General features: G+C 47.8%; 2 protein-coding genes and 1 long non-coding RNA gene across 7 annotated transcripts in view; 2 read left to right on the top strand and 1 right to left on the bottom strand.

Moving 5' to 3' along the window:
- Window positions 1–1643, top strand: part of LOC119965014 (hexokinase-1-like) — a 75093-nt gene extending 73450 nt beyond the window's left edge. The window contains exon 9 of the mRNA XM_038795219.1: window positions 1496–1643. Within this exon, the coding sequence (XP_038651147.1) occupies window positions 1496–1628 (133 nt within the window). The 3' untranslated portion in view covers window positions 1629–1643. The remainder of the gene's footprint in view (window positions 1–1495) is intronic.
- grk6 (G protein-coupled receptor kinase 6) overlaps window positions 1–25017 on the bottom strand; it is a 159450-nt gene that overhangs the window by 1049 nt on the left and 133384 nt on the right. For 2 of the 5 annotated variants that reach the window (XM_038795213.1, XM_038795217.1), the window contains exons 13-15: window positions 21867–22004; window positions 20191–20325; window positions 6957–7163 (exon numbers count right to left, since the gene is read on the bottom strand). In XM_038795213.1, coding sequence (XP_038651141.1) covers window positions 7113–7163; window positions 20191–20325; window positions 21867–22004 — 324 coding nt within the window. In that variant the 3' untranslated portion in view covers window positions 6957–7112. Of the gene's footprint in view, window positions 1–6956; window positions 7164–15959; window positions 16649–20190; window positions 20326–21866; window positions 22005–25017 lie in introns of those variants that run through there. The other 3 variants (XM_038795215.1, XM_038795214.1, XM_038795216.1) reach the window with 3 other exon arrangements.
- On the top strand, window positions 2717–4119 carry LOC119965015. Its single transcript, XR_005460419.1, has 2 exons — window positions 2717–3044; window positions 3758–4119. It is a non-coding gene; the product is annotated as an uncharacterized LOC119965015 (long non-coding RNA).

The following is a 25017-nucleotide window of genomic DNA, read 5'->3' as shown; positions in this document are numbered from 1 at the left end:
CAACCTTTGTGTCGTCTGCAAACTTAGAAATCAGACCAGTTACATTTTCTTCCAAATCATTTATACATACTACGAACAGCAAAGATCCCAGCACTGATCCCTGCGGACCACTGGTCACAGCCCTTCAATTAGAAAAGCACCCTTCCATTGCTACTCTGTTCCTTCTATGACCTAGCCAGTTCTGTATCCACCTTGCCAGCTCACCCCAGATCCCATGTGACTTCACCTTTTGTACTAGTCTACCATGAGGGACCTTGTCAAAGGCCTTACTGAAGTCCATAGAGACAACACCTACTGCCCTACCTGCATCAATCATCTTTGTGACCTCTTCGAAAAACTCTATCAAGTTAGTGAGACACGACCTCCCCTTCACAAAACCATCCTGCCTCTCGCTAATACGTCCATTTGCTTCCAAATGGGAGTAGATCCTGTCTCGAAGAATTCGCTCCAGTAATTTTCCTACCACTGACTTAGGCTGTCTAAGACCTAAGGCAGCCAACTAAGGCTGTAGCTCCCTGTATTATCCTTGCTACCCTTCTTAAACATTGGCTATTTTCCGTCCTCCGATACATCACCTGAAGACAGTGAGGATCCAAAGATTTTTGTCAAGTCCTCAGCAATTTCCTTTCTAGCCTCCTTCAGTATTCAGATTCCATCAGGCCCTGAGGACTCCCAGTGGTCCAGATAACAGAAACCCTCCCTCCTACACCAGCTGTTTAGCCACATGTTTAGAACAAAGAAAATTACAGCACAGAAACAGGCCCTTCGGCCCTCCCAGTCTGCGCCGATCCATATCCTTTACCTAAACCTGTTGCCTATTTTCCAAGGTCTACTTCTCTGTTCCCCACCCGTTCATATATCTGTCCATATGCATCTTAAATGATGCTATCGTGCACGCCTCTACCACCTCTGCTGGCAAAGCATTCCAGGCACCCACTCTGCGTAAAAAACTTTCCAGGCATATCTCCCTTAAACGTTTCCCCTCTCACCTTGAAATCGTGACTCCTTGTAATTGACACCCCCACTCTTGGAAAAAGCTTGTTGCTATCCACCCTGTCCATACCTCTCATAATTTTGTAGACCTCAATCAGGTCCCCCCTCAACCTCCGTCTTTCCAATGAAAACAATCCTAATCTACTCAATCTTTCTTCATAGCTAGCACCCTCCATACCAGGCAACATCCTGGTGAACCTCCTCTGCACCCTCTCCAAAACATCCACATCCTTCTGGTAATGTGGCGACCAGAACTGCACGCAGTATTCCAAATGTGGCCTAACCAAAGTCCGATACAACTGTAACATGACCTGCCAACTCTTGTACTCTATCTTCCTATTTCTAGCCTCATTGGCACGTGGCACAGAGAGTAATCCCGAGATTACAACCCGAGAGGTCCTGTCTTTTAACTAAAATAGGGTAGGGTGAATGGCCTCTCGTTGATGTAAAATTGTTCGTCATTCTCTCATTCTCTACTCTGAATCTGGTTTCTTTTTTGTAGATTTTCCAAGAATCTCAAAGACACGGTGAAAGATTTGGCTCCAATGTGTGAAGTCGACTTCCTCCTTTCACAAGATAGTTCCGGGATGGGAGCAGCTCTCGTTGCAGCCAAGATGTGGAATAAACACCATTAAAAGAAATAATCTTCCAATCAGTGTCACACAGTAACTCAGTAACAGTCACACAATCCAGTCAGTGTCAAACAGTAACACAGACACACATTCCAGTCACTGTCACACAGAAACATTCCAGTCAGTGTCACATAGTAACACAGACACGCATTCCAGTCACTGTCACACAGAAACATTCCAGTCAGTGTCACACAGTGACACACACATGCATTCCAGTCAGTGTCACATAGTAACACAGTGAACAGACACACATTCCAGTCAGTGTCACACAGAAACACAGACACACATTCCAGTCAGTGTCACACAGTAACACATTCCAGTCACTGTCACACAGTAACACATTCCAGTCAGTGTCACAGTAACACAGGCACACATTCCAGTCAGTGTCACACAGTAACACATTCCAGTCACTGTCACACAGTAACACATTCCAGTCAGTGTCACAGTAACACAGGCACACATTTCAGTCAGTGTCACACAGTAACACACTCACATTTCAGTCAGTGTCACACAGTAACACAGACACACATTTGAGTGAGTGTCACACAGTAACACAGACACACCTTCTAGTCAGTGTCACACAGTAACACAGACTCTATTCCAGTCAGGGTCACACAGTAACACAGACTAACATTCTAGTCAGTGTCAAACAGTAACACAGACACACATTATCGTCAGTGTCACACAATAACAGACACACATTCCAGTCAGTGTCACCAGTAACACAGACACACATTCCAGACAGTCTCACACAGTAACACAGACACACATTCCAGTCAGTGTCACACAGTAACACAGACACACATTCCAGTGAGTGAGTATCACACAATGACACAGACTCACATTCCAGTCAGTGTCACACAGTAACACAGATACCCATTCCAGTCGGTGTCACACAGTAACACAGACACACATTCCAGTCAGTGTCACACAGTAATACAGACACACATTCCAGTCAGTGTCACACAGTAATACAGACACACATTCCAGTCAGTGTCACACAGTGACACAGGCACACATTCCAGTCATTCACACAATAACACAGACACATATTCCAGTCAGTGTCACACAGTAACAGACACACATTCCAGTCAGTGTCACACAGTAACACAGACACACATTCCAGTCACTGTCACACAGTAACACAGACACACATTCCAGTGAGTATCACACAATGACACAGACTCACATTCCAGTCAGTGTCACACAGTAACACAGATACCCATTCCAGTCGGTGTCACACAGTAACACAGACACACATTCCAGTCAGTGTCACACAGTAACACAGACACACATTCCAGTGAGTATCACACAATGACACAGACTCACATTCCAGTCAGTGTCACACAGTAACACAGATACCCATTCCAGTCGGTGTCACACAGTAACACAGACACACATTCCAGTCAGTATCACACAGTAACACACACACATTCTAGTCAGTTAAACAATAACACATTCCAGTCAGTGTCACACAGTAATACAGACACACATTCCAGTCAGTGTCACACAGTAATACAGACACACATTCCAGTCAGTATCACACAGTAACACACACACATTCTAGTCAGTTAAACAATAACACATTCCATTCAGTGTCACACAGTAATACAGACACACATTCCAGTCAGTGTCACACAGTAACACAGACACACATTCCAGTCAGTGTCACACAGTAACACAGACACACATTCCAGTCATTGTCACACAGTAACACAGACACACATTCCAGTCAGTGTCACACAGTAACAAAGGCACACATTCCAGTCATTGTCACACAGTAACAGATACACATTCCAGTCATTGTCACACAGTAACAGATACACATTCCAGTCATTGTCACACAGTAACAGATACACATTCCAGTCATTGTCACACAGTAACACAGACACACATTCCAGTCATTGTCACACAGTAACACAGACACATATTCCAGTCAGTGTCACACAGTAACAGATACACATTCCAGTCAGTGTCACATAGTAATATTTGACTGTGTGTATAAATAAACGAGCATTGATTTCGAACTAACTAACTGGTGTATCAAGCCTTTGATCGGTATTCGGTTTTGAACCTTGTGGCGGTATCGAAAGATACCTGGCGACTCTTGAGCAAACGTAATTAGAACTAAGGAAGGCAACCATATTAACCGCCATAAACAAAGCCAATTAAAGAGAGAACACAACGAGCCACAGGAGGTTCTACATAAGTGTGCCATTGCGGAAAGACTGTGCCTGTGGAACTTGGTTACTTGGGAGCTGCTGTTGGATGAAGGATCAGTGCCTAAATCCTGGAATTCTATCCGAGGAAGTACTGTGGCTGAAATTAATGCCATATCTTAAGTAAATCCATGAGATCTGTGTCATATTTGCTTTTGAATGTGTGATTTATAGTTTGCATTGATCACAATTTCCCTGTTAATTCATTTTTAGGTAATGCCAAATTTGGTTTGATCGTTCAAGAACAAGTTATAAAAAGTGAAATTTTGTCCATTGGTTTTCTGTTTGGGGTTTGTTCAGTAATCTGGTTTGTTGGTCGCCACAAAGTACAGAACAATTTCAATATCTAAGGTTATATACGAATGACCCTTGGAGAACACCTATTTTCCAGACCAAAAAAATTATCATTTACCACAAGTCGCTATTTTCCATCCTTGAGCCAGTTTTTTAAAATCCAAATTGGTACTGATCCTATTCCAACAGCCCTTCTGCAGGAGCCGTCCGTTGGTGATATCACAGCTACACTGGCTGTTCATGTGCAATGCCAGCAGCTGTGTTAATGTTACAGCCCAGATACCCTCATATACTACATAGTATGTGTAATCCCCAATAATCTTTACCCATCTCTATTACATTACCAGCCTTTAAACTTCATTAATATATATTCTACGACAGTGTAACATACCACGCTCAATTCACATTCATAGAAATTCAATTCTGACTTTATATTTGATTCCGAATCAACAAACCTGTACATTTCATGTTATTTTTAATCTATTTCAGCAATTTCCTGCATAAACATTACTTGGAGGTTTGGTAAGAAACCTGTATGACCATGTAATGACATTGGTTTGTGATAAATCCTGAATAATTGATCAATCCGGCAATGTTTACTGCTCAAAATAAGTTGTTACTGGTTTTACTTTTCACCTTGTTTTAAAAAAATATACCTTTTGGTATGAGCCATTTGCAAAGGTAAACATGAACACACCGTCACAGTATTACAGACACAATGGGGAAAACGGTGTTGGGGCATACCATGAGAGGCGAGTGAGAATTCACAAAGAAACTTCCAGGTAGATGGCAGGAGGTAGAGTGAGTATAGAAATGCAGTCGGCAATTTGTACACAGGCTCCCTCAAAGAGCTAGACCACAACTGGATAACCCATCTCAGTGAGGGTGGTTGTAGCAGGAATGCTGATTAGGGCACTTCAGCTCTTCAAATATTGTCTTGGCGCTGTTATATTATCTTCTGCCACACAGTTCTCACACTCAGTTTAACATTTCATCTGAGTAATAGCACTTCCATTAGTGCTCCGATAATACTGACCCTCTGGCAGTGCAGTGCTCCTACAATACTGACCCTCTGGCAGTGCTGCACTCGCGCAGTACTGACCCTCTGACAGCGCAGCACTCCGTCAGTACTGATCCTCTGACAGTGCAGCACTCCCTCAGAACTGACCCTCTGACAGTGCAGCACTCCCTCAGTACTGACCCTCTGACAGTGCGGCGGTCCCTCAGTGTTGATCCTCCGACAGTGCAGCACTCCCTCAGTACTGACCCTCTGACAGTGCAGCACTCCCTCAGTACTGACCCTCTGACAGTGCGGCGGTCCCTCAGTGTTGACCCTCTGACAGTGCAGCATTCACTCAGTACTGACCCTCTGACAGTGCAGCGCTCCCTCAGTACTGACCCTCTGACAGTGCAGCATTCACTCAGTACTGACCTTCTGACAGTGCAGTACTCCGACAATACTGACCCTCTGACAGAGCGGCACTCGCGCAGTACTGCCCCTCAGTCTGTGCTGCACTCCCTCAGTACTGACCCTCTGACAGTACAGCACTCCCTCAGTACTGACCCTCTGACAGTACAGCACTCCCTCAGTACTCAACCTCTGACAGCGCAGCACTCCCGCAGTACTGACCCGCTGACAGTGCAGCACTCCCTCAGTACTGACCCTCTGACAGTGCAGTGCTCTTACAATACTAATCCTCTGGCAGTGCAGCCCTCCCTCAGTACTGATCCTGACAGTGCAGCACTCCCTCAGCACAGACTTTCTGACAGTGCAGCATTCCCTCAGTACTGACCCTCTAACAGTGCAGCATTCCCTCAGTATTGACCCTCTGCCAGCACTCCCTCAGTACTGATCCTGACAGTGCAGCGCTCCCTCAGTACTGATCCTGACAGTGCAGCGCTCCCTCAGTACTGATCCTCTGACAGCGCTCCCTTAGTACTGATCCTCTGACAGCGGTCACTCAGTAGTTACCTCTGACAGTGCAGCACTCACTCAGTAGTTACCCTCTGACAGTGCTCCCTCAGTACTTATCCTCTCACAGCGCTCCCTCAGTACTGACCCTTTGACAGCGCTCCCTTAGTACTGACCCTCTGACAGCGCTCCCTCAGTTCTGATCCTCTGACAGTGCAGCACTCCCTCAGTACTGATCCTCTGACAGCGCTCCCTCAGTACTGACCCTCTGACAGTGCCGCACTCCCTCAGTACTGACCCTCTGACAGCGCTCCCTCAGTACTGACCCTCTGACAGCGCTCCCTCAGTACTGACCCTCTGACAGCGCTCCCTCAGTACTGACCCTCTGACAGTGCCGCACTCCCTCAGTACTGACTCTCTGACAGCGCTCCCTCAGTACTGATCCTCTGACAGCGCTCCCTCAGTACTGACCCTCTGACAGCGTTCCCTCAGTACTGACCCTCTGACAACGCTCCCTCAGTACTGACCCTCTGACAGCGCTCCCTTAGTACTGACCCTCTGACAGCGCTCCCTCAGTACTGACCCTCTGACAGCGCTCCCTCAGTACTGACCCTCTGACAGCGCTCCCTCAGTACTGACCCTCTGACAGCGCTCCCTTAGTACTGACCCTCTGACAGCACTCCCTCTGTACTGATCCTCTGACAGCGCTCCCTCAGTACTGACCCTCTGACAGCGCTCCCTTAGTACTGACCCTCTGACAGCACTCCCTCTGTACTGATCCTCTGACAGCGCTCCCTCAGTGCTGTCCCTCTTAAAAGGGTCAGTTTTTTATTGGCAACATATAGGCTCTACCGCGACAAGATAATCGTTCTCCATGGAGATAACAAACTTGAACGTTACAGAGTCTGTGATTAAAATATACATCCCAATATTTATATATTAAATGTACAGGAAAGTACAAAATTGTAACCATTTCTGATCCTTTGTGGAAATGCTGGTGAGGTGTATCTGAGTCACAATGGCGATGTTTCTCATCCTGGTCACTTGCTGGGCAGACCCAAGTCAGAGCAAGGCAAGTGGGAGCAAAGCAATGCGAAGCCTTAGACAATGAGCCTGATTAAAACATAAAAGACTGAAACAGGCCTGAGCACAGATAGACAACAGGATATCTGCCTTTGTGTGGGAGATAGAGGAACTAGTCTGTCCTAAATCAGACTCTGGGATCACATTCACATCCACACAATTATCATCCTTTACTTTAGTAAGGCATTTGACAAGGTCCCACACGGCAGACTGATAAAAAAACTAAAATTACATGGGATTCGGAGTGGGCAGGCTAGATGGATACAAAACTGACTTGGTTATAGAAGATGGTGGAAGGGTGTTTTCTGAATAGAGATCTGTAGCCAGTGGTGTTCCGCAGGGATCAGTGCTGGGACCTCTGTTGTTTGCAGTATATAAAAATGATTTGGAGGAAAATGTGGGTGGTCTGATGAGTAAGTTTGCGGATGACTCAAAGATTGTCAGAGTTGCTGATAGTGCTGAGGATTGTCAGAGGATACAGCAGATCATAGATAGATTGGAGACTTGAGCACAGAAGTGGCAGATGGACTTTAATCTGGACAAATGCGAGGTGATGCATTTTGGAAATCAAATCTAGGTCTGAATTCTGTAAATGGCAGAACCCTCAGGAACATTAACATACAGAGGGATCTGGGCATGCAGGTCCACAGTTCCCTAAAAGTGGCAACACAGGTGGCCAAGATGATTAAGATGGAATATGGCATGCTTACATTTATCAGCCGGGGCACTGAGTACAAGAGTTGGGAAATCATGTTGTATCTATATAAAACCTTGGTTAGGCCGCATTTGGGTATTGTGCGCAGTTCTCGTCACCACATTATCAGAAGGATATGGAACCTTTGGAGACAGTGCAAAGGAGGTTCACCAGGATGTTGCCTGGTCTCGAGATTGTTGGCTCTAAGGAGAGGTTGAATAAACTAGGATTGTTTTGAAAATGAAAATGAAAATCGCTTATTGTCAAGAGTAGGCTTCAATGAAGTTGCTGTGAAAAGCCCCTAGTCGCCACATTCCGGCGCCTGTCCGGGGAGGCTGGTACGGGAATTGAACCGTGCTGCTGGCCTGCTTGGTCTGCTTTAAAAGCCAGCGATTTAGCCCAGTGAGCTAAACCAGCCCCCAGTTTTCACTAGAAAGACGGAAGCTGAAGGGAGACTGATAGAGGTCTACAAAATTATGAGAGGCATAGACAGGGTAGACAGTCAGAGGCTTTTTCCAAGGGTGGAAGTGTCAATTACAAGGGGCACAGGTTCAAGATGAGAGGGGGAACGTTAAAGGGAGATGCAAGGGATAAGTTTTTCATGCAGAGAGTGGGGGTGGCTGGAATGCACTGCCAGAGGATGTGGTGGAAGCAGGCACATTAGCAACATTTAAGGGGCATCTGGACGGACACCTGAATAGGGAGTAAATAGAGGCATATGGACCGAGTGAGGGCAGAAGGTTGTTTTTAGTTAGGGCATCATGATCAACACAGGTTTGGAGGGCCGAAGGGCCTGTTCCTGTGCTGTACTTTTCTGTGTTCTTTGTTCTGTGTTCCATTAGTAGAGAGCATCCAGTTCACGGACACAGCTATAACATGGACAACGGTACAACACGGATTGGTAGATTGGGCAGACAAGTGGCAAGTGAGGTTCAATATAGTGCAGTGTGAGGCGATTCATTTTAGCAAGAAGAATATGGAGATAATAAAATAATGGAGAAACTTGAAAGGAGGTGCAGGAACAGAGGGACGTTGATGTCAATATACATAATTCATTGAAGATGGCAACATAAGTTGAGAGCAGTTAATAAAGCATATGGTATCCTCGGTTTTATTAATAGAGGCATTGAGTACAAGGGTAAGAAGGTCATGTTAAACTTGTATAAGGCACTAGTTAGGCCTCATCTGGAGACTGCAGCCAGTTCTGGGCACTATACTTTACGAAGAAGAGAATACAGAGCAGATTCACAAGGATGATTGCAGGGATTGACAACTGTAGCTATGAGGATAGATTGGAGAGTTTGGGACTGTTTTCCATGGAGTAAAGGCAGCTGAGAGGAGACTTGATAGGTGTATTAAAGATCCTGAGCGGCAAATATTGAAAAACCCCCCTCTCAAAAACGTAACTAGAGGGCAGAGATTCTAAATAATACAAGCAGGGTAGCAAGGATAATCCAGGGAACTACAGGCGGGTGAGCCTTACATCAGTGGTAGAGAAATTATTGGAGAGGATTCTTCAAGACAGAATTTACTCCCATTTGGAAGCAAGTGGACGTATTAGCGAGAGGCAGCACGATTCTGTGAAAGGGAGGTTGTGTCTCACTAACGTGATCGAGTTTCTCGAGGAAGTTGCAAAAATGATTGATGAGGGTAGCGCAATGGATGTTGTCTATATGGACTTCAGTAAGACCTTTGACAAGGTCCCTCATGGCAGACTGGTACAAAAGGTGAAGTCACATTGGATCAGAGGTGAGCCGGCAAGATGGATACAGAACTGGCTAGGTCATAGAAGGCAGAGAGTAGCAATGGAAGGGTGCTTTTCTGATTGGAGGGCTGTGACGAGTGGTGTTCCGCAGGGATCAGTGCTGGGACCTTTGCTGTTCGTAGTATATATAAATGATTTGGAGGAAAATGTAACTGGTTTGATTAGTAAGTTTGCAGACAACACAAAGGTAGGTGGAATTGCGGATAGCAATGAGGACTGTCAGAGGATAAAGCAGGATTTAGATCGTTTGGAGACTTGGGCGGAGAGCTGGCAGATGGAGTTTAATCTGGATAAATGCGAGGTGATGCATTTAATACAGATGGGAAATATACAGTAAATGGAAGAACCCTCAGGAGTATTGATAGGCAGAGGGATCTGGATGTACTTGTCCACAGGTCATTGAAAGTGGCAACGGAGATGGAGAAGGTAGTCAAGAAGGCATATGGCATGCAGCAGTTGTATAGAACCTTAGTTAGGCCACACTTGGAATATAGTATTTAATTCTGGTCGTCAAAATACCAGAAGGATGTGGAGGCAGTGGTGTGGTGATACTGTCACTCGACTAGTAATCCAGTGACCCATAGTCATGCTCTGGGAATCGTGGTTCGAATCCCAGCATGACAGATGGTGAAATTTGAATTGAATAAAAAAATCTGGAACTGAAAGTCTAAAAGGTGACTATGAAACTATTGTTGATTATCATTAAAATAAAACAATATGGCTCACTAATGTCCTTTAGGGAAGGAAATCTGCCATCCTTATCTGGTCTGGACTACATGTGACTCCAGACCCACGGCAATGTGGTTGACTCTTAAATGCTCTCAGGAATGGGCAATAAATGCTGGCCCAGCCAACAACACCCATATCCCATGAACGAATAATAATAAAAAAAGGTTATGGAGAAGGACAGAAGAACTTTACCAGGATGTTGTCTGGTGTGGAGGGCATTAGTTATGAGGAGAGGTTGAATAAACTCAGTTTGTTCTCACTGGAACGGCGGAGGTTGAGGGGCGACCTGAGACCTACAAAATTGTGAGGGGCATAGACAGAGTGGATAGTCAGAGGCTTTGTTCCAGGGTGGAAGAGTCAATTACTAGGGGATATAGATTTAAGGTACGAGGGGCAAAGTTTAGAGGAGATGTGCGAGGGAAGTTTTCTTTTAAACAGAAGGTAATGGGTGCCTGGAACTCGCTGCCGGAGGAGTTGGTGGAAGTAAGTACGATAGTGACATTTAAAGGGTGTCCTGGCAAATACATGAATAGGATGGCATAGAGGGATACGGACCCCAGAAGTGTAGAAGGTTTAAGTTAGACAGCACGGTAGCATGGTGGTTAGCATAAATGCTTCACAGCTCCAGGGTCCCAGGTTCGATTCCCGGCTGGGTCACTGTCTGTGTGGAGTCTGCACGTCCTCCCCGTGTGTGCGTGGGTTTCCTCCGGGTGCTCCGGTTTCTTCCCACAGTCCAAAGATGTGCGGGTTAGGTGGATTGGCCATGCTAAATTGCCCGTAGTGTCCTAAAAAGTAAGGGTAAGGTTAAGGGGGGGGGGGGGGGGTTGTTGGGTTACGGGTATAGGGTGGATACGTGCGTTTGAGTAGGGTGATTATGGCTCGGCACAACATCGAGGGCCGAAGGGCCTGTTCTGTGCTGTACTGTTCTATGTTCTAACATGGTTGGCATGGGCTTGGAGGGCCAAACTTTTCCTAGTGCTTTGTTCGAAGAGTAAAAGTGATATGAGAGAAAACATTTTTGCAGCCAAAGGGTGGTTGGATTCTGGAACAAACTTCCTGAGAGGGGGTAGAGGCAGGTTCGATCCAGGTTTTCCAGAGGGAATTAGATTGCTATCTGAAAAGAAAGACTATGCAAGGTAACCGGGACAAGGCAGGGTGATGGGATGAGGTGTAATACTATTTCAGAGAGCCAATGCAGACTCGATGGGCTGAATGGCCTCCTTCTACCGGTAAACATTCTGTGAGGTTAAAGGAAAGTTAAAAGAAGCTTATAATGTTGCAAGTTTGCGAATTGGATTTTGAAACCAGCAAAGTTTACCCACAAAGCTGATAAAAAGGAAAAAATAGAAAATAGCCAGTGTAAGAGTCCTTCCTGTTCGTTCCCTGTAAATTCCTGAAATGTGTTTCAACTTACAAACCTGGTGACTGTAATGATTGGGTTGCTAACGGCCAAATACTTCTGAAATGTTAACATGGAACATTGAATCCCGACAACGTAAAAGGAGAGTGCAGAAGGAGGCCATTGAGTCTGCACCAGTCCTCTGATAGGCCTCTTCCATACCTTAACCCACTCCCCCACCCTATCCCTGTAATCCCACCTAACCTGCCTTATTTTTACAAAGAATTATTGGTTAATTCACTTGTGTTGTGACTCCGGGATGAGTGTGGCTAGCATAAATTGGGGGCTTGGGACTGGACAGGTTTGTAGTGACATAACAGGATGGCCCTGAGTTTTCTTAAGGTGGAAGACTTATCATTTGTTTATTTAGAAGAGCTTTGTAAAGGCATATTGGTAGGTGCATTAGAAATAGAAGGACCGGCTGGAGCTAAGAACATGGAGATAATTGAAGCATTTACTCAATTTTTAAATTTGAAAGTGCTGGCAGGAACACAGGAGTGCCGAAGAAGTAGAGTAGAATCAGGGATATTTTCTGGTGGGGACGTTGAACTGGAAAGAGTTTGGTTGCATTTCCAGCATGAAAGGGAATTAAAAAGAATATAAATTGAGATGCAAGGGAACGGAGGCAAAAAGGACAAGAAAACAAAATCGAGATGAAGCAAAAAGAAATGGAGAGGAAGCATAAGGAAAAGGAACGAGAAAAAGAAATGAAGATGGAAATGAGTAAGTTGAAATTAGAGAGGGAGGCAAAAGGAAAAAGCAAAAGAGTGTGTGTTCCAGATGAAGCCACTGGAAATTAGTGAGAAGCTGCAAAGAAGTAGAGGGGAGCGAAATCCTAGAATGAAACCCAGTGGTTATATGTTTAAATTTATACAGTCCATTCCAAAATTTGAGGGGAAGGAGTTTGAAACCTTTTTTTAGGGCTTTTGAGGAAAAAGCAACTCAACTGGAGTGACCAAGAGAAAAGTGGACCTTATTCCTGCAGAGTAAACTGACGGGACGGGCACAGGAAGTTTGCGTTTTCCTGTCAGAGCGGCAAAAAGGGTTATTTTGCATGCATGTGAATTGGTTGAACAATTGAAATCTGGAAAGTACAAATTGCTTCAGTCCGTATTACCACATAGAAATAAGGGCTGTTATTATGAAAACTCCGATGAGGTGGTAAAAGTTGTCACACAAAGAATGGTGCATACAAAAAGTCACCCAACCCAGAGGATTGAACCCTCAGCTGCATTTGCTGAAGTCATGTGTAGGGAAAGAGAGAATGTAAAGCTGGAGATGATGAAGGGTGTTTATTGAGGACTGAGACCCTCTCGGGGGAAAAGGGGTTTAATATCGAAAGGGTGAGGAAACCTCGATTGGGGGAAGAAAAACAGCAACATCAAACACTCAACAAATGAACCAAATAGTTCCCTCATCATTGACAATATTGCTTCTAGTCTGAATATAGAAGATCCATGCAATTTGATAAAATATTAATTGGGCAGTCAGAAAAGACTAGCTGCGATATGCGAGAGAAAATATAATGTTTTGGCTTCAACTATTTCCTGTGGTAATGAATTCCACAGGACGACCACACTCTGGGTGAAGACATTTCTCCTCATCTCTTCTAATGTTCTATCCGTATCCTTAGACTGTGGCCTCTGGTTCTGGGGACACCACTATTGGGAACATCCTTCCTGCATCTAACCTGTCTAGTCCTATTAGAATGTTTTAGGTTTTTATGAGATCACCTCTCATTCTTCTGAACTCCAGCGAATACAATACTAACCGATTCAATCTCTCCTCATAAATCAAGTCCCGCCATCCCAGGAATTAGTCTGGTCAACGTTTGCTGCACTCCCTCCAGAGCAAGAACATCCTTCCACAGATAAGGAGACCAAAATTGCACACAATATTAGCTACTCATGGCGTGGACATAAGAAACTTTGAACCCATAAAGCCACATCTGTCTTGACTAAAACCAGAGAGATTGGCTCAGTTAGACCTTTTAGAGGGTCTAACTACTGTAATGAAATAAAATGCATGTTGGACATGTTGCAGGAACAGGCAAGACTGTTTCGGTCCACAGAACTCCAAGTAGAGTTTGGGAGATTGACATCCATGTTAAAGGACGGACTGGTGCTGGCCCCTCAGGACTTTTCCAGACCATAATCCACTTGCATTTATAGAGAAGTTTACAACCAGAAACGCAAGATTCTTTTGTCGGAGTTGATTATCGTAACAGTTCAATGTTAAGATTGTACATATTCCAGGACAGGATAACGTCATTGCAGATGCTTTGTCACTCGTTTAAGGGCCAAAGACTTCAGGAATTTTTATAAGAATTATTAGTTAATTGGCTTGTGTTGTGACTCCAGGGGAGTGGGGCTGGAATTTAACAGGTACTTGCTCAGGGTGTCATAACATAATTTGGCTGCTCAAAAAATATTGGAAGAGGATTTGGAAATATATAAAAAGGAAGAGAATAGTTGAAGTAAATGTTAGTATAAAAGCAAACTACTGCAGATGCTGGAAAGCTGAAATAAAAACAGAAAATGTTGGAAAATCTCAGCAGGTCTGGCAGAGCTAATGAAGTTAAAATTTCGAGCCTGAATGGCCCTTCTTCAGAACTAAAGAAGCTGATGAGCTCCTGAAACAGAGCCATATAGACGCAAAACATTAGCTCGGTTTTCCACTCCACAAATGCTGCAATTTTCCAGTACTGTCCATTTTTATGAAGTTAGAATCCTTAGAATCAGAGATAGGAAAGACTACCATGGGTAATGACAAAATGCCAGAGGCACTGAACAAATATTTTGGCCCAGATTTTCACTCCAAGACTAGGTGAGCAAAGGTGAGAGAATTTCTGGCTGCAGAGATAATGGATATGCTGGCTATGATTTTCCAGAATTCGGGAAAGGTCCCATGAGACTGAAAGTTGGCAAATGTAAAAGGAGGGAGAGAGAAAACAGGAAACGACAGGCCAATTAGCCTAACATCAGTTATTGGGAAAATACTGGAATCTATCATTAAGGAAATCTTAACAATGCACTTAACAAAGTATAGTATGATTAGAACAAGTCAACATCGCTTTACGAAAGTGAAATCCTGTTTAACAAACTTCTTAGAGCTATTTGTGGATGTAACTGGCAGGGTAGATAAAGGGGAACTAGCAGACATAATATACCTGGATTTCCAAAATGCATTTGGTTAGATGTCACACAAAAGATTAATGCTCAAGATAATGGCTCATGGAGTTTGCTTAGAGAATTAGTTAATTCAAGAGGAAGCAATTATTATTAAGAATACGCAGAAATAGGGCTTTTTCAAGGTGGCCGAGCGTGTCTCTAGAAATGCCACAAGCATCAGTGATAAAGACTTAGAATGGCATGATGCCTGGAACGCGTTGCCGGGGAGGTTGTGGAGGCATCTGGACAAATACATGGATCGGATGGGTATAGAGGGATACGGCACAAGGAGGAGCTGAGGGTTTTGGCCAAGGACGGCATCATGACCGGTACAGGCTTGGGGGGGGGGGGGGGGGGGGGGGGGTGTCGAAGGGCCTGTTCCTGTGCTGTATTGTTCTATATTTATTGGAGTACAGGAATAATGAAGTCCTGCTCCAGTTGTACAGGGTTTTGGTGAGATCACATCTGGAATACTGTGCGCAGTTTTGGTCTCCACATTTTAGCAAAGATATACTTACACTGGGGACGGTACAGTAAAGGTTCACTAGACTGAGTTCTGCAATTGAGCAGGACCGTCGTTTGATGAGCAAATCTAGAGTTTAAAGAATGAGAGGTGATCTCAGTGAAACATTCAACGATCTGAAGGGGTTTGATAGGATAAACGCTGAGAGATTGTTTCTGCTAGTCAGGGAATCTAGAAACCGGGCACAGTGTCCGGATCAGGAGCCGATTATTTAGGATTGAGATGAGGAGAAAGTTATTCACTCTAAGCATTGTGAATCTTTAGTTACATTGGTAAGCAGTGTCAGTTAATGACAATGGACCAATTGTTAGTTATGTGGTAATCAGAAAAGGTTAATTAAAAAAAAAAAAATTAATTTAGAGTACCCAATTATTTTTTCCAATTAAGGGGCAATTTAGAGTGTTCAATCTACCTACTCTACACATCTTTGGGTTGTGGGGGTGAAACCCACGCAGACACAGGGAGAATGTGCAAACTCCACGTGGACAGTGACCCAGGGCCGGGATTCGAACCCGGGTCATCAGCGCCGTAGGCAGCAATGCTAACCACTGTACCACCGTGTTGCCCCATCAGTGAAGGTTAATGACAGTGGACCAACTGTTAGTTATGTGGTAATCAGGGAAGGTTAATGACAGTGGACCAATTGTTAGTTATGTGGTAATCAGTGAAGGTTCATGACAGTGGACCAATTGTTAGTTATGTGGTAATCAGTGAAGGTTAATGACAGTGGACCAATTGTTAGTTATGTGGTAATCAGTGAAGGTTAATGACAGTGGACCAATTGTTAGTTATGTGGTAATCAGTGAAGGTTAATGACAGTGGAGCAACTGTTAGTTATGTGGTAATTGGTGTAGGTTAATGACAGTGGATCAATTACTAGTTAGTGGTCAGCAGTGCAGGTTAATGATAATGGACCGATTGCTAGTTACAGTGGTAAGCAGTGCAGATTAATGATAACTGACCGATTGTTAGTTACAGTGGCAAGCAGTGTTATGACAGTGGACTGGCTGCTAGTTACAGTGATAAGAAGTGTAGGTTAATGACAGTGGACTAGTTGTTAGTTACACATCCAAACAGTTTAGATTAATGACAGTGGATCTGTTGTTAGTTAGAGAGGCTAGGAGTGGCATGCTCGATCTCCCGATGATACATTTTGCTGCTTTACTGAGGGAGTCTTTCACCAAAAACTTGATTGTGATATTATCAAGTCGCCATCCCATAATACCAGCTCATTTCTGCAGAGAGAAAAGTTGGTGAGCTCAGACGCAAGGTGAAGAGAGCAAAAGCAGAGCTGGTTATTCTGCACACACCTCTGTGTTAACAACCAAAAGATTTTGTAATATTTCGCTCTTCTGAGACACACAAAGGATGGACATTCTCAGATTGGATCAGATCAGACCCTCTCTAGTCTTCAAATCCCTGGATGTGATCGGTCAAGGTGATAGAATGAGGAGCCAGTGATGTAGAAAGGGACAAGGGCTGACTGAACAGAGGTAAGGAAGAGAAGGAAACGGTAGGGGGATGCGGGGGGCGGGGGAATGAGGGGGGGCCGAGGGAATGAGGAGGGGCCGAGGGAATGAGGAGGGGCCGAGGGAATGAGCAGGGGCCGAGAGAATGAGCAGGGGCCGAGGGAATGAGCACGGGCCGAGGGAATGAGCACGGGCCGAGGGAATGAGCACGGGCCGAGGGAATGAGCAGGGGCCGAGGGAATGAGCAGGGGCCGAGGGAATGAGCAGGGGCCGAGGGAATGAGCAGGGGCCGAGGGAATGAGCAGGGGCCGAGGGAATGAGCAGGGGCCGAGGGAATGAGGAGGGTCCGAGGGAATGAGGGGGGTCCGAGGGAATGAGGGGGGTCCGAGGGAATGAGGGGGGTCCGAGGGAATGAGGGGGGGGGGCGAAGGAATGAAGGGGGGCGAAGGAATGAGGGGGGGGGCGAAGGAATGAGGGGGGGGCGAAGGAATGAGGGGGGGGCGAAGGAATGAGGGGGGGGCGAAGGAATGAGGGGGGGCGAAGGAATGAGGGGGGGGCGAAGGAATGAGGGGGGGCGAAGGAATGAGGGGGGGCGAAGGAATGAGGGGGGGCGAAGGAATGAGGGGGGGCGAAGGAATGAGGGGGGGCGAAGGAATGAGGGGGGGGCGAGGGAATGAGGGGGGGGCGAGGGAATGAGGGGGGGCGAGGGAATGAGGGGGGGCGAGGGAATGAGGGGGGGCGAGGGAAGGAGGGGGGCCGAGGGAATGAAGGGGGGCCGAGGGAATGAAGGGGGGCCGAGGGAATGAAGGGGGGCCGAGGGAATGAAGGGGGGCGTGAGGGAATGAGGGGGGGCACGAGTGAATGAGGAGGGGGCGAGGGAATGAGGAGGGGGCGAGGGAATGAGGAGGGGGCGAGGGAATGAGGAGGGGGCGAGGGAATGAGGAGGGGGCGAGGGAATGAGGAGGGGGCGAGGGAATGAGGAGGGGGCGAGGGAATGAGGAGGGGGCGAGGGAATGAGGAGGGGGCGAGGGAATGAGGAGGGGGCGAGGGAATGAGGAGGGGGCGAGGGAATGAGGAGGGGGCGAGGGAATGAGGAGGGGGCGAGGGAATGAGGAGGGGGGCGAGGGAATGAGGAGGGGGCGAGGGAATGAGGAGGGGGCGAGGGAATGAGGAGGGGGCGAGGGAATGAGGAGGGGGCGAGGGAATGAGGAGGGGGGCGAGGGAATGAGGAGGGGGGCGAGGGAATGAGGAGGGGGCGAGGGAATGAGGAGGGGGCGAGGGAATGAGGAGGGGGCGAGGGAATGAGGAGGGGGCGAGGGAATGAGGAGGGAATGAGCAGGGGCCGAGGGAATGAGGAGGGTCCGAGGGAATGAGGGGGGTCCGAGGGAATGAGGGGGGTCCGAGGGAATGAGGGGGGTCCGAGGGAATGAGGGGGGGGGGCGAAGGAATGAAGGGGGGCGAAGGAATGAGGGGGGGGCGAAGGAATGAGGGGGGGGCGAAGGAATGAGGGGGGGGGCGAAGGAATGAGGGGGGGGCGAAGGAATGAGGGGGGCGAAGGATATGCGGGGGGGGGCGAAGGAATGAGGGGGGGGGGCGAAGGAATGAGGGGGGGGGGCGAAGGAATGAGGGGGGGCGAAAGGAATGAGGGGGGGCGAAGGAATGCGGGGGTGGCGAAGAGGAATGAGGGGGGGGCGAGGGGAATGAGGGGGGGGGGCGAGGGAATGAGGGGGGGGCGAGGGAATGAGGGGGGGCGAGGGAATGAGGGGGGGCGAGGGAATGAGGGGGGAGAGGGAAGGAGGGGGGCCTGAGGGAATGAAGGGGGGCCGAGGGAATGAAGGGGGGCCGAGGGAATGAAGGGGGGGCGTGAGGGAATGAGGGGGGGCACGAGTGAATGAGGAGGGGGCGAGGGAATGAGGACTGGGGGGCGAGGGAATGAGGAGGGGGGCGAGGGAATGAGGAGGGGGCGAGGGAATGAGGAGGGGGCGATGGGAATGAGGAGGGGGCGAGGGAATGAGGAGGGGGCGAGGGAATGAGGAGGGGGCGAGGGAATGAGGAGGGGGCGAGGGAATGAGGAGGGGGCGAGGGAATGAGGAGGGGGCGAGGGAATGAGGAGGGGGCGAGGGAATGAGGAGGGGGGCGAGGGAATGAGGAGGGGGGCGAGGGAATGAGGAGGGGGCGAGGGAATGAGGAGGGGGCGAGGGAATGAGGAGGGGGCGAGGGAATGAGGAGGGGGCGAGGGAATGAGGAGGGGGCGAGGGAATGAGGAGACGGCGAGGGAATGAGGAGACGGCGAGGGAATGAGGAGACGGCGAGGGAATGAGGAGACGGCGAGGGAATGAGGAGACGGCGAGGGAATGAGGAGACGGCGAGGGAATGAGGAGACGGCGAGGGAATGAGGAGACGCCGAGGGAATGAGGAGACGGCGAGGGAATGAGGAGACGGCGAGGGAATGAGGAGACGGCGAGGGAATGAGGAGACGGCGAGGGAATGAGGAGACGGCGAGGGAATGAGGAGACGGCGAGGGAATGAGGAGACGGCGAGGGAATGAGGAGACGGCGAGGGAATGAGGAGACGGCGAGGGAATGAGGAGACGGCGAGGGAATGAGGAGGGGCGAGTGAATGAGGGTCCAACGTAATGAGGCGGGGGCCGAGGGAATGAGGGGAGGCCCCGAGGGAATCGGGGAGGGGGGCCTCCGAGGGAATCGGGGTGGGGTCCCGAGGGAATCAGGGGGGGGTGAGGGCAAGAGGGGAGAGGGAGAGGGGAAGAGGGAGAAAGGGAGAGTGGGGCAGAGGTGGTGAAGGGGAGAGGAGTCGAAGGGGATGGAAGACAGGGGGAGGGGGGTCGAGGGGGTGGGGAGTCGAGGGGGAGGAGTGCCGAGGGGGAGGGGAGCCGAGGGGGAGGGGAGCCGAGGGGGAGGGGAGCCGAGGGGGAGGGGAGCTGAGGGGGAGGGGAGCCGAGGGGAGTCGAGTCGAGGGGATAGGAGTCTAGGAGAGAGGGGGTGAGGGAGGATTATGGAGTAAATAGGGTGACTAAGGTTAGGTGGGCGATTAGAAAGAAGTGTGCATGAGGGAAGAGTGAGTAGGAAGTGTTGGTGAGTGTTGTGAAGGAGGGTGAGGGGATAAGAGGGGACAGCGGAGGTGAAGAGAGCAAGGATGGAATGAGCAAGGTGAGGGTGCAGATTACTGTGTGAAATGTGATGCTAACAGAGGCAGTTTCTCTGAATGTCAAACACAGCTAACAGTGCCTGAGTGATTGATCTCTGACCTGATCAGAGTAACACTCAACATCCCACGCAGCTCAGGCTCACCTGTCGGCTGAAGAGTCGCCGCAGTAACCCCTTTTTGGGCTGGGGTTGGGGCTGTCCCCTCCAGTCCAGGTCAGGAGGTACTGAGCCATCACTGCCCAACACACAGAGCTCACTGAAACATTCTGTCTCGATCATCTGAAAAACAAACACATACACGGTGAGGACATTTGCCCAAACTAAACACCGTCACGACCAACTGGTTAGTTTAGGGGAAGATTCACTTTCTGGGTCTGAGGGTGAGGGGAGTGTATAATTTCTGAGGGAATGAGGAAGAGGGGAGTGTGTCAGTCCTGATGGAATGAGGGTGAGGAGAGTGCGTCAGTCCTGAGGGGGTGAGGGGAGTGTGTTCACCTGACCCACAACCTTTGCACCTCATGTGCAACTCGCAACACCTCCTTTCTATACCCTACCGGCAATACTACTTGATGAACTTCTGCCCACTTTTCATCCGCCTGCATATGTAAAGGTCTCCATTTTCTCATCAAGACATCACTTTTACGGTAATAACACTCTGGTATACACTCAGATTCCTCTTCTGTGTATGCTTTCTGATACATCCGTTTTATTTCTGCATCTTTCTGTTGCAACTCTGCCAATTTTCCTGAACTATAAATATCCGCCCCATCCTCCACCTGTTCATTTCCAACCATCTGATCAAAAATTGTTTCTGATAATTGCACTTCACCTTTATCTTCACTCTCTGATTTCTCCTCTTGTCTTAACCTGTGACTTTGCGACCTTGTCACTACACAATCCGGAAAAATCCCAGGATATTCGTCCTTCAGTACTTGAGTTGTCTGATTTTCCACTGGCTTATCCACCAGTGGGCATCACTCCCACCTGCGATCCAGCTATATCATGACCCAAGATAAACTATATTCCTGGGCAAGATTGTTTCTCTATTACTCGAACTACCACTTCACCACTCTTCACTGGACTTTCCAACCTTACCTTATACAATGGAACACTACTCCTCTCACCCTGAATTCCAAATATTACCACCTCTTCTGGCAATATTCTTCCCAGACTACATAACTCCTCATCTCTGACCATTAAAGATTGACTAGCTCCTGTATCTCTTAAAATTGTGACTTCTTTACCTACTCATCCTGATACACATGAGTAAACTTTACCCACACAAGTAAATTCTTCAGAGAGATCTGGCACCTTCTTATCAATCACCTCTTGATCAGACTGTACAATCTTTTGCACCCCCTTCGCTTCACTTGGGCTTTCCTTTACCACTTTAACAAACCCCACTGTCTTATCCTGTTTTACCACATCAACCTTCCCAGTGCTTTTCTTCAACCACCAACACTGTGACTTTACATGGCCTAGTTTATTACAGTGAAAACATTTGAAACTTTTCATTTCTCTTCCACCCTCCTGGATTTCTTTTTTTAATCTGAGGTACACTTTCCTTATTATCTCCCATCAGATCACCTTTACCTTTACCACTTGAGTATTTCTCATGTCCCCAGTTTCTATCCCTCACCAGCTGAAACTTAGTTGAGCTCAGTGCCGACAGTGGGGACTGAAGAAACTGCTGGATTTCGGAGGTGAGCTACGACCTTGCAGTTAGACCTTCTCAGGAATGGAGTCAGACTGGCTCTGCAGAGAGCTGGTATGGACCCAGTAGCCTCTTTCTGTGCTATAATGACTGTGAATTTAATTACCTCATTTTGCCAGGGGATGCAGACGGACCCTGTGGCAAACCTAGCATAGAAACCATTGTCAGCAGGTTCCAGTTCCACCCCCTTCACTGTAGAGAACTGTTCAATATCCAACACATCCTTGCAGTAGATTGCTTGTGGCTGGAAGAAGACAGGAACAAACTCAGAATAATCTAACACCAGAGCAATAACTGACAGGTCCATTTATGTAGAGCAGTAAAATGTCACATGTACATTGCAAATAATCATACAGGTTAATGAAATGTTACAACTTGAGAACTGGAACACAAGTGAGTTAAAAGCCAGATTTTGGATGCACAAAACTCCGGTTAGATCACAGTCGATGTACTGAGGCAGTTCAGGGCACCACAGCTGATCCTTGGAATGAGAGTGATGTGACTTTACTGCAATTATATTTGAAGGGCTATATTACAAAGAGTGATTAAAAAATTTAATTCCCTGCAATAGGGAGTTAGGTGTTAAACTAAAAAGTAGGACCTCAAAGGTAGTAATCTCAGGATTGTTCCCAGTGCCACGAGCTAGTCAGAGTAGGAATGTCAGGATTGCTAAAATGACTACTCGACTTGAGAGATGGTGCAAGAGGCAGGGATTCAAATCCCTGGGACAGTGGAACCGGTTCTGGAGGAGGTGGGACCAGTACAAACCTGACTGTCTGCACCTGGGCAGGACTGGAACCAATGTCCGAGGGGGAGTGTTTGCTAGCGCTGTTGGGGAGGGTTTAAACTAATATGGCAGGGGTATGGGAACCGATGCAGAACGTCTGAGGGAATTAAAGTGGGGATAGAAACAGAAAGGGGAAAAGTGAAAGGCAGAAAAACTAAAGTCAAGAATCAAAAAGGGCCACAGTACAGAGACTGTCGAGAACTCAGTGAATGGGTCCAGTAAGGTTAAGAGAAATAAAACACAGGGAGCGATACAAAACATGACCGGACAGATGGTCTGAGAAAGCAGGGCAGAGAGCAAGATAAGTCTTGATTAAACTGCATTTATTTCAATGCAAGAGGCCTAAACGGCAATACAGATGAACTCAGGGCATGGATGGGTAAATGGGACTGACATATTATAGCTATTACTGAAACATGGCGAAGGGAGGGGCAGAACAGGCAGCTCAATGTTCCAGGATACTGATGCTATGGGAAAGATAGAACAGGATGTAAGAGAGGAGGGGATTCGTGTTTTTGATTAGGGAGAATATGATAATAATCACTTATTGTCACAAGTAGGCTTCAATGAAGTTACTGTGAAAAGCCACATTCCGGCGCCTGTTCGGACATCACGGCAATGCTGAGAGGGGAGATAGCCGAGGGTTCACCCACTGAGTCTATATGGGCAGAACTGAAAAATGAGAAGGGTGAGACCACTTTGATAGGATTGTACTACAGGCCCCCAAATAGTCAGCGGGAAATTAGAATTAGAATTAGAACAGTACAGCACTGAACAGGCCCTTCGGCCCTCGATGTTGTGCCGAGCAATGATCACCCTACTCAAGCCCACGTATCCACCCTATACCAGTAAACCAACAACCCCCATTAACCTTATTTTTAGGACACTAAGGGCAATTTAGCCTGGCCAATCCACCTAACCCGCACATCTTTGGACTGTGGGAGGAAACCGGAGCACCCAGAGGAAACCCACGCACACACGGGGAGGACGTGCAGACTCCGCACAGACAGTGACCCAGCCGGGAATCGAACCTGGGACCCTGGAGCTGTGAAGCATTTATGCTAACCACCATGCTACCGTGCTGCCGACTATAATTCTATTCGTTTTAAGATAGCTAAGGAGAATGATAGGACTGGCCCAAAAGTTAAAATTCTAAATTGGGGCAAGGCCAATTTTGATGGTATTGGACAGGAACTTTCAAAAGTTGATTGGGGGAGGGGGTTTCTGTTGAAAGGCAAAAGGATGGTTGGTAAGTGGGAGGCTTTCAAAAGTGTAATAACCAGGGTTCAGGGTAAGCACATTCCTTTTAGAGTGAAGGGCAAGGCTGGTATAAATAGGGAACCCTAGATGACCCTGGATATTGACACCCTGGTCAAAAAGAAGTAGGAATATGACATGCAGAGTCAGCTGGGATCAGGTGGATCCCTTGAAGAGTAGAGGTTGGCAGAGTAGAGTTAAGAGAGAAATCGGGAGAGCAAAAAGGGGACATGAGATTTATCATAGAACTAACAGTGCAGAAGGAAGCCATTCGGCCCATCGAGTCTGCACCGGCTCTTGGAAAGAGCACCCTACCCAAACCCATATCTCTGCCCTATCCCCATAACCCAGTAACCCTGAACACAATTTTGGACACTAAGGGCAATTTATCATGGCCAATCCATCTAACCTGCACATCTTTGGACTGTGGGAGGAAACCAGAGCGCCCGGAAGAAACCCACGCACACATGGGGAGAACGTGCAGACTCCGTACAGTGACGCACGCCGGTAATCGAACCTGGGTCCCTGGAGATGTGCAGCATTTGTGCTAACCACTATGCTACCTTTCTGCCCAGCTAAGGGCAGATAAGACAAAAGAGAATCCAAAGAAGGGTAAAAGAGTAACAAGGGAGAGAGTAGGGCCTCCTAAGGATCTACAAGGTCATCCATGTGCAGATCCACAAGAAATGGGCGAGATTCGAAATGATTATTTTGCATCGGTATTTACTGTTGAGAAAAGCACGGATCCTCAGGCCAGTCCCGAGGGGCCTCTTTAGGCTCGACCTCCAGCCCTTCTTGGTCCAGCATGCCCCAGACCCCCCCCCCCTTGTCCTCGGTGGCCATATATTCCTCCCTCTCCACCTCCAACACGTCACCCTGCTGCTGTGTCAGGTTGTGGAGGACACAGCAGACCACTACAAAGTAGGCGACCCTGGGGGCTGGGAGGGGGGAGGAAAGGAGGAGGAGGGGGTGTACTGTGTACTGCAGGGCACCACCAGAGCGGTCGAGGCATCAGAACTGCATCTTGAGGAGTCTGATGCACCGCTCAATGTCAGCCCGGGTGGCCTCACGGACCTAGTTGTATCGGGTCTCCGCTTCGGTCACCGGCCTCCGTACTGGTGTCATTAGCCAGGTCCTCTTGATCCCCAAGAGCCAGACACCCATCCTGGGGTGCTCCTTGAAGAGGTTGGGGATGTCCGACTGTCCTAGGATG

This window comes from Scyliorhinus canicula, chromosome 4 (assembly GCF_902713615.1).
Source record: "Scyliorhinus canicula chromosome 4, sScyCan1.1, whole genome shotgun sequence".
Classification (NCBI taxonomy): Eukaryota; Metazoa; Chordata; class Chondrichthyes; order Carcharhiniformes; family Scyliorhinidae; genus Scyliorhinus; species Scyliorhinus canicula.
The sequence above is the reverse complement of the archived record's forward strand: the minus strand, read 5'-3'. Positions and strand labels throughout refer to the sequence as shown.